Source organism: Hydra vulgaris, chromosome 15, assembly GCF_038396675.1.
Source record: "Hydra vulgaris chromosome 15, alternate assembly HydraT2T_AEP".
Lineage (NCBI taxonomy): Eukaryota > Metazoa > Cnidaria > Hydrozoa > Anthoathecata > Hydridae > Hydra > Hydra vulgaris.
The window spans coordinates 50,419,070-50,430,000 of NC_088934.1; the positions used below are offsets into that span (position 1 = coordinate 50,419,070).

The 10,931-nt window shown below is 28.1% G+C and overlaps 1 protein-coding gene across 2 annotated transcripts in view; it reads left to right on the forward strand.

Moving 5' to 3' along the window:
* Positions 1–720: 720 nt before the first annotated feature.
* LOC100200516 (large ribosomal subunit protein uL3m) overlaps positions 721–10,931 on the forward strand; it is a 31,188-nt gene continuing 20,977 nt past the window's right edge. For both annotated transcript variants that reach the window (XR_010644370.1, XM_065820417.1), the window contains exons 1-2: positions 721–1,186; positions 1,364–1,480. Coding sequence is in view for 1 of the 2 variants with exons in the window: in XM_065820417.1 (XP_065676489.1) it covers positions 797–1,186; positions 1,364–1,480 (507 nt within the window). In the remaining variant the exon portion in view is untranslated. The remainder of the gene's footprint in view (positions 1,187–1,363; positions 1,481–10,931) is intronic.

Below are 10,931 nucleotides of genomic sequence, written 5' to 3' on the forward strand. Positions count from 1 at the left end.
ACCGCACACCTAAAAATTTTACTGGGGCAGGTGTCCATTATTTTAACATGTATAATTGATATTTAGGCACTTTTTAATTATAAAATGAGTTTTTTATTTATATATTCAAATTCCTCACCTTGAGATTAACTAAGTCATTTATTTTTAGAATTCACATGTTTAAAGACTTGGTTTTATGAGGAGAAATGTAAATTTAAAAATGGCGGAAAATGACCAAAACAATAATAGTAGCCAAAATTAAAACAACCATTACTCACAAACCGTTGGAAGTTAGACCTTGAAATTTTGGGATTTATCTTATTTTATAATGTACTAACTATGGTAAAAATATAAAGAAAATCCAAGACATAGGGTTGCATAGCCTGGTTGTTTTGACATGAAATTACTCAACAATTAGGTTTTTTATATTTAATATTTTAAGCTGTCATGTTTATATACAACCATGAAATTTATATATAAAAAAAAACTGAAAAAAAGTGAGTTACTTAATATAATCAGGTGTATAGTTTGTAAAATAATGTAATATTAAAATTAAGATTTACAAGATTTATTGGAACACTTGCTTAAAAACAAAAATATTTTATATCACTTATAATTCTTATAATAGTTGGTAAAATAGTATTTTTTATAACAAGTATATAAGCATTATTTATAACAAATATATAAACATAACAAGTATGTAAACGCATTTAATATCTTTGTATCTATTGTTTTAGAGAAAAAAATAAAAGTTGCTGTTGCCATCAGATTAACATTAGAATTAAACTTGTATTATAAAAAGTTTTTTGCACATAATATGATTAAGTATAAGGTTTTTTTACATCATAATAACAGATTATATACTTCAATTCAAAATAAAAACTGTTTGCATATACCAAAACAGTTTTATTCTACAAGAAAAAATAACAGTCAAAATTTGTTTGATATATACAAAAAAAACCCAAGCTGGTTAGGTGTATACAAAAGACACCCTATTTTAAAAGAAAAGATTGATCAGAGTGCTATAAGAGAAAAGTTTTTGCTTGAAAAAAAAAAGGAAACAAAATTAAATTTATCATCACATGTAGATCCACTAAATGCTAAATGGACACCAGAGTCAATTCGAGTTGGTGCTCTAGGAATAAAATTGGGTGTATCAGTTTTATGGACCAAAAATGGGTTTTGTCACATGGTGACTCTAGTTCAAGTAAAATAAATATTTTTGTGTTTATATGTATTGATATATATTTATTAATTTTATAACTTTGTCTTATAATTACTAACTTTAATAACTAAGTTTTGTATATAAGTTTTATAACTATTAACTTTGTGTTTTGATATTTATGTTTGCATTTCTAATAATTCCAATAAATTTTTTGTTCAGATAAAAGATTGTCAAGTGATTGATACACAAATATCGTGTGAAGATGGTGGCAACGATGGCATCACACAAATGCTTCTTGGTTGCTGTGACATTACTGATGATAATATCCTTGCAAAAGTATATTTTGTTTGTTAAATGTGACCACATGCATAACTTGTACAAATGTATAAATATTTGTATAAATTTAAGTACTTACAATGTTGTTAACATAATTATATTGTCCACTTTATAAAATACAAAAACAAAACTGCAAAAAGTTTGTTTATAATGGTCTTATTGTTGAGTAGGGTTTGACTACTAGATAATTAATTCCTTTTTTTTTTTGTTAATTGATTGATTAACAAATGATTAATCTATTAATTTTCTAATAAAAAATTAATTTCTTTTTATTTCCAACAAAAATTAAAAAAATTAAAGTTTAACATTATTTGGCAATAACCTAAAGTTTTTTTTGATTTTTTTATCTGGTACCAGTGTGTAATGAAAAACCCCAAAAAAACAACAAGCAAATATATTATTTTATTATCGAAATTGTATTATTTATATTGTATTTTCATTGTTGTATTACTTATAATATTTTTATTTATTTATTTTTTATTATGTATTATTTATTTACTATGATCCGTTAAAGTTATTTTAATAATTATAACGTATTAGAGAACAAAAGATTAACATCAAGTCAAAAACTAACACTAAGTCAAAAATATTTGTTATTGTCTCTGAGAGAATTAGTGAAAGAAGTTGTAATATTGCTGGTTGACTGTGCTGTTTACATATAAATCAGATTTAAATGTTCACCATCTTTGTTGATTAAGTTGCTTTAACATCAAAAGAGAAGTATATGCATTTTTATTTCTAAACAAAAGTAACCTAATTAAATGTCTGCTAGAAGTAGAAGCTGCATCTACTTTAGTTATTTTTTTAATGTTAATTCACCTCCCCAAAGTCGAGAAAGCCATTACAGACAATAAGGCTATTTAATTGTGGTTAAAACCCTCTCTCAAACCTATAACTTTGAAATACGAACATCAATGAACAAAGCCTCTGTGTGGAGAAACAAGTTGAGTGTGGTATTACCAGGGACGTGGTGGGGATGGAACTTGGAACCTTTCGCTTCTGAAGCAACACTCTACCACTTCACCACTACTGCATTTAGGTTTACAGATTCTTTCAGAGTTTGAATCTGGTTATAATAAGAAACCAATTTAAAAAAATTAAATAACTGAAGGTGAATAGTTAGCAGAAACCATATCACATACATCTTTAGTAACAGGAAGAACTAAAGGACTATCTTCTAATCATCCTCATAAGTTTCGACTTGCATTAAGTAACAGTTACACAATTGCTCGCACAATTTTATTGGGATGAGTTTAGTTACAATAAAGCCAATGTAGCTCGATTTTTTTTTAGTTCTTGTCCTAAATATTTTAAAGTTATTATAAAAATCAAGTCCAAGGGTTTTATATATATATATAAAACCCTCGGAAAACCCTCGGAATTAGGGTCATTATTCGGCAATGCTGACCTAACTGCCGACCTGAAAGTATTTGAGATTTCTATGTTTTATGGTTAGACCTTTGTATCAAATAATTTTTGCCAACCTATATACTATCTGTGTCAGGTCGTGATGGTGTGTGTATATATATATACACACACCATCAGGACCTGACACAGAAGGGTGGCACCAAAATGAATAAAATGCAAATATGACAGAATTGCTCATACTCATGTTAATTTTTTTTTGCATAAAAATAGTATATACATATGTATAGATATATATATATATATATATATATATATATCTATACATATGTATAGATATATATATATATATATATATATCTATACATATGTATATACTTAGGTCATTAGGAAAGTTCGTAGAACTCCCCTATTAAAAAAAAAAGAAGAGTTTTTTTAAATTTTATTTTATCAAGTGTTCAAAATAATGTCCATCGTTATCTATACAAAGTTGCATCCTTTCGAGCCATTTATCACAGGTTTTTTTATACTCTTCTTTGGGTATACTTTGAAGTAGCTTTGTTATGCGAGTTTTTTGACTTTCGACGTCAGTATCGTCATCAAGATTTTTTTTTATCAAGTCAAATAGCCAATAATCGGATGGAGCTAAGTCTGGTGAGTATGGTGAGTAGCGAATTATTGTAATTCCAGCTTGGTTTAGACAATTTGTGACGGTTTCAGTCACATGGGTTCGAGTGTTATCATGGAGAAATTTGAACTTTTGAGTGCCTGTTTTAGGTCTTTACTTACTTATTTCGCATATAAGAGGTTTCAAACAATTTTTTATATAATATTCGCTAGTAATGGTGTCTCCCTTTTCAACATAACCCAAATGATTAACACCTGTTGTTTTGAAGATGTAGAACATGTTTTTCGGCTGAAACCTGTCACATCTTGCTATAGTTCTTGGACTTTTACCTTCACCGACCCAACTAGCATTAGCCGACTTGTGTCCAACTTGTCTCAAATAAAACCACGACTCATCCCCTGTAATAATATCACATAGTCTCCATGGGCCATTTCTGAAAAGGGCTAAATTTTCCTTACATGCCTCAACTCTATTCTTGCAATTTTGATCGGTTAACTCGTGGGGTATCCAATGTGATGTTAGTTTTCTTTTTTTAAGTGCGTTGTGAATGATTTCGTTGATTGTAAAATGATTAATCGATGTCAGGGCTTCAATTATATCATGTGTTGCGTGCGGTTTTTCTTCAATAATGGCTCGCACACGTTCAATATTCTCAGCTGTATACATGGTTCGAGGGTGCCCTGAGCGAGGATCATCTTCGAGACTCTCTCTATCATCTTTAAATAAAGTAGCCCACTTGGCAGCTGTACTATATTTTGGAGCTTGGTTACCATCAACTAAAACCAACTCATCGGATATGGCTTGTGCTGAAACTACAAGTAGAGCACGGGTTTTAATATATGCTCGATATTCAAATTTTTGCATTTTTAAATTTTTTTTATTGTATATAATAAAATTTAAGCAACTTTTTTAATAAACATTCAAAATATTTTAACAAGTACTTAAAATGTTCATAATTAAACACAATTTAAAATTATATATAAATATTTAATTATTTCCTGTCTGATTGTATCTTTACAGATGAAGTTCTAGGATCTTTCCTAATGACCTAAGTATATATATATATATATTTATATCATTTTTTTAAAAACGTTTAATTATGTCAGTTGCATATTTTAAATTTTATTGTAATTAAGTTTGATGTGAAACTACATTAAAAATAATTTTAAGTTTAAATATCTTTCAATTAAACAATATTGTTAACATTTTGGCTTTAACAAAATTGCCATTTCGTACATAAAATGCTAACAGTGTAATGTTTCTTAATATGGTTTGTATATATATATATATATATATATATATATATATATATATATATATATATATATATATATATATATATATATATATATATATATATATATATATATATATATATATATCTATATATATATGTTAGTGTGTTCTATAAATAAAACATTAAAAACATGTTTTAAACATTCGACTAAATTAAATTTGATTGAAGATTGAGAGTGAATGATAGAATATTTTTTGATTTATCAAACGTTTTTTTGCAGTTTTGACTTTCAACTTTTTTGCTTCACATAATTAACACTTTGTTAAGGCTGACAAAAAGAAATGATTTGATACAGGTATTGACTATGACAAAAATGATCTTTAATTAATTTAATTATTAAATTAATTTACTTTTAAATAAACCGTTTCTTATTAGACATAGTTTAGTAGTCTGATGTTTAAATTTTTTTTCTTCAGTATTTTTACCCAAGAAAAAATACCCCCCAAAAACTTTTACACTGAACTACTGATTATCATAGTGGATGACTCAAATGTGAAATAAAAACTGTTTTAGTTGCCCGCAGGGCGACCGCATAAAAACCGGAATGTACACCACATCATTATCAAGTAGGCACAAGCAAAACCTATGATTGAGTCTAGAAGATCCAGTGTACATTATTGTTGGCAAGAAACAATGTAACACAGATTTATAATGTAACACAGTGCCAGGCTAATAAATTGTGACAGCTTTTTTCTTTAATTCAGTAACTAACATCAACAAAAATTTACATTTATATATATTTTTTTGCATTTATATATATTTTTAAAACGTTCTCAACTAATTCATAAAACTAAACTGTATGTACAGTTTACCATTAACTCACCAGTTTTTAACTTAACCAAGCCTTTTTAGGAAATGTCTGGATTGTTTGTGAACATCAGGTACCTTGTTTGTCCACATTTAAAATAATATTTTTAGACACACTGACCACGGCAGTTCGCATCTTTTAAGCGCTTTAATAATTTGCAGAAAAATCTAGACTTATCTACTAAAATACTTCCAAAAAATGGAAACAAAATTCTAACAAAAATTTAATAATTTGAAAAAAGAAGTTAAAAGAAAAAGTTTATTTATAAACTTTTTATACAATTTTTGTATTCTTTTTTTTAAGGTGGTGGTTATTTTTAGCTACTTAATTTTATACAAGTTGAGGGAAAAAAAATTAGTTTTCTTGCTTTCCTGTGCATTGATAAAAACAGTAAAGTTTAGCAAAAACATTTAAAAAAACAAATTTAAAAATTATCCCTGTTTCTTAAGCAAATTATAAACTATTTCCTTAATATAATGACTGAAAAAAATTCGATAAAAAGTTGTATATTAAAAAATATTTTTTTCTTTGTTATATTCTTATCTACTTTTTTCCTCGACTTGTATCAATTTTGGTAGTGGAAAGTAACAAATGCCCTAAACATAAGAAAACAAAAACAGTAAAATATTTAGGTATTTTTTTACAAGAATTTTCTTTTTTTAATATTTTATTTTTTTAGCTTATTTTATTTAAATTTTCTGTTTCATATTGATCTTCGGTTCCTTTCTTCGAGTATTGATGTTTTATTCTCTTTAGTTCTGATAGCTTTATTTTACCGTAAATTATTAAAAGGCTTACTATATAAAGGCTTGGTCAAGTCATCTAAAAAATTACTTTAATCATGGATGAACAGACTCGCAAGGGAGTGCTGCTACATCGACTGACAAACAGCCTGACCCGCAAGGGAGTGCTGCTACATCGACTGAGGGTTTGGTTGGGGCAGGCAGTCTATCATTATTAAAAAAAAAAAATTCTGGTCTTGCATTTTAATTTTTACTTTTTGTCAACAAAATATGGAAAAAACTTTCGGACAACATCTAAGGGTTCTATATATATATATATATATATATATAAATATATATATATAAATATATATATATATATATATATATTTATATATATATATATATATATATATATATATATATATATATATATATATATATATATATATATATATATATATATATATATATATATATATATATATATATATATATATATATATATATATATATATATATATATAGAACCCTTAGATGTTGTCCGAAAGTTTTTTCCATATTTTGTTGACAAAAAGTAAAAATTAAAATGCAAGACCGGAATTTTTTTTTTTTATAATGATAGACTGCCTGCCCGAACCAAACCCTCAGTCGATGTAGCAGCACTCCCTTACGGGTCAGGCTATTTGTCAGTCGATGTAGCAGCACTCCCTTGCGAGTCAGGCTATTTGTCAGTCGATGTAGCAGCACTCCCTTGCGAGTCAGGCTATTTGTCAGTCGATGTAGCAGCACTCCCTTGCGAGTCAGGCTATAAGATAGTCGAAGTAGCAACACTCCGCGCATGATTTACAGTAAAAAAAATAAAAGTAAAAACATTTTATTAAAAAAAATAAAAATAAAAACATTTTATTAAAAAAAATAAAAATAAAAACATTGTTTATATTTTTAAAAACATTCAGAATGTTTTAAAAACATTCAGAATGTTTTTAAAAACATTCTGGTCAATTAAATTTGCGTTTTTGTGGTTTTTTTATATAACAATTAATTTGTAATTAAATTAATGGTTTTGACTTTCGTCCAACACGAAAATGTTGGACGAAAGTCAAAAGTAATTAAAAGTGACGTATGTGTTGGCGTAAGAATCACTTTTTTCCTTCCGCTCTTCCCAAAGACATCAAACTATAGATCTATATATATATATATATATATATATATATATATATATATATATATATATATATATATATATATATATATATATATAAGGGATGCGCCGAATGTTCGGCTAAACCGAACGTTCGGCTGTTTTGTCGAACGTTCGGTTCGGCTGAACCTTAGCTTAATTTGGAATTCATCATAAATTTATCTAAATATAAATAAAATTTAACTCGTACCATAGCTACGGTTTAAATGGATAAAGTTTTTACTAAAAAAAGCGTGCCAATCGAAGGACATAAGATTTTATAAATGAATTTCAATACAGTTTTGGTTTAAATTTTATTATGTATTTTCAATACAGAATAAATTTAATCTGACCAAATGGAATAATAGATTTACCAAAATTATTACATAACTAAAATAATTGTAAAATAAATACCCCCTCTGCATCAATTGAGTATTATTTTAGTTCATCACAAAAATCTAATATAAAATCACCATTTGTTAATCTTAAAATAACAATTGCCACCTGTACTAAAAAATCTTTCACTTTCAACAGAAGAATGTGGTGCTGAAAGAAACCTTTAGGCTATTTATTTAAATTTTTTAAAGAGTTTCCATAATTTTTCCACCATAAAAGAGGACTTTCTTTTTCCATAACAAGAGGGAGTTTTAAATACTCCAATACATCCAAAAATCTCCATGTTGATCGTTTGAACATTAAAGTGTGATCTTTTAAACCTTTTGCTATCTTTAATAATTGAAAAATTGGAATCACATTCATTTATAGTTGTCAGTTTGAAAACTAGCCGAAAACATTTATTAAATTTCGTATACGCTGGTTTCACAAACACTTCATTTGTGTTACTTACTGTGGGTTCTTCACAATCAGAATCAGAGGATTCAAGTTCTAAATTATGTTGCTGCATTTCTAGCATCTGCTCATTTAGCCAACTTTTTATTACATATTTATTCTCATTTTTGTGTGTGGAATTTCAAAACTTAGCAAACCTTTATGTAAATACTGACTTATATTTTTTCCTGTGTGACTTTCTGGAAAATGCATAACTCTGAGTACTGCTCTCTGTTGGGAAAATTCATTATTGAGCCAGTGTGCTGTCATGCTTATGAAGGCAACATTTAAACTATTTGCTGTCCAAATATCAGTTGTAAGGTAGATATAACTGGCAGAAGATATATTACTCTTGATTGAACTAAACAGATTACCATATATTTGTGGAACAATATTTTCACTAAAGTAACTCCTACTGGGTATTTGGTAATTAGGGCATATCTCTTCAATTAGTTTTCTAAAACCAAGATCTTCTACAATTGTGTATGGTTGAATTTCCAATGCCATCATTTCTCCAATGCGATTGTGAATCTTGATTGCTCTATGGTCATTAACATTCCACAAACTTTTTTTATTAATACTCTCTACTAATGTTAGTTGTTTTTTTATGTCCGAATCACTTGATATAGAACAGTCGATGTTTCAATAATTTTTTTTTTAATCAGACTCTTTTTCAGCTAATACATACTCCACAAGGTGCTTTTTTTTTAAATGGCGCCTGATTACACTAGTGGTAAATGTCTTTGGACGATTCCCACCTCTAGAGAGTATTGTTTTGCATAGGCAGATACAAAAACGAATGTCTTTCTTAGAAACTTCAAGGTATTTCCACACAGTACTTTTAAAAGATATTTTTTCGGAAGACATTGTTTTATACTTTTACAACATTAAAATATTTTTCTAAATTACAAAAAAGAAGTTCAACCAAAAATAAAGAATTTTGAATTTAAACTGTGTAAATATATCTTAAAATATAACCAACATGTTACATATTATGTTATTTTATCCAATATGTTACAGGTTATGCATTTATTTATATTACCTAACTTTAATAATTGTATTATTTTTTCAAAAAAAATCGTTAACATTTTTATTTACACTACAAATAAAAATGTTAACATTTATTTTCTTTACACCACAAACAATCATCCAATAATAAATTAACTTTTCAAAGTTATTTTATAATTTTTCAAACAAAATTTATAAACCCTTACAAATGTTTTAACAAATTTTTAATTACGCAATAAAATGTTAAATGTTTGATAACACAATTTTTCAAAACTTATGTTGTTTTTTTTTCAAAAATAGTAAAGGTTCGGTTGCTGAACCGTTCGGTGTTCGGTAAAATTTCATGGCCGAACGTTCGGACTTGGTGTTCGGCCAAAAACCAGGTTTGGCGCATCCCTAATATATATATATATATATATATATATATATATATATATATATATATATATATATATATATATATATATATATATATATATATATATATATATATATATATATATATATATATATATATATATATATATATATATATATATATATATGTATATATATATATACATACATATATATATATAAGTCAGGTCAGGTTATCCTGTTACTGGTAACATGTAACCCAGTACAATCTGCTTTATGTCCTGCTGCCTTGTAGGATACGCCTTTTTAGGCAAAGGCTAGGAGATGCCAACTCCAACTTAAAACACCCCTTGCCTTGGGGCTCTTGGTTAAGTAAAGGCTAGTGATGGTGTCTCGATAAAAATACTCATCTTGGGCTGATGTTAAATGCATCCAGCTACTGTCTTGTAGAAGGCCTCCTAGGCAAACACTTAAGGGGTAAACAGATTCTATCTGTTATCCAGCTTCGCACCCCTTCTTCATCTATTAGGCTGGCGCAGATGTACTTTTAATACATTTTTTCCAGTTTAGGATGTTGAATGCTGGATTTTCTTGACTCAATGCAGAACCATAAAACTGAGTTTTAGAGCTGTACCCTCCTTATGAGGGTACAGCTCTACCCTCAGCTGTACCCTCCTTATGAGGGTACAGCTCTAAAACTCAGTTTTATGCTTCTGAGTGCGGCTGGTAGTCAGGCTGGTAGTCCGGAACTCTGTGGTAGCTCTCAGAGAGGCTGATCTATCAACAGCTGAAAAATATCAAAGTATTAACAGTGCCATGTTGCGCATGGATGGTGTCCTTGTATGTACTTTTGGTGTGAATTGTGGAGGCCACATTTGGAGCCCTTTGTTATGGCTTAGGGTTTATTAGTAATTGTGTTTATTAGTTTTATTAGTATTATGAGTATTATGTTAGTTTATTAGTATTATGAGGCAATTGCTTGGGCTATTAAACAGTGTTCTGAGTACTATCTATGCTTTGAGTCTAGTTCTTCAATCTAATTTTAAAATGAATAAAGTCACAAAAACTATAAACACAAAAAACCATCATCATCACCAAGTTCTCTAAACCTATCATTCACTAATATTCGTGGTCTTCGAAGTAACTTTTCTTCTGTTGAGTCTTATCTCTTGCAAAGTTCACCAGACCTACTTGCTTTTTTTGAGACTAATTTGAGTTCAGCTGTCTCATCTTACGATCTTGGTGTTGATGGTTA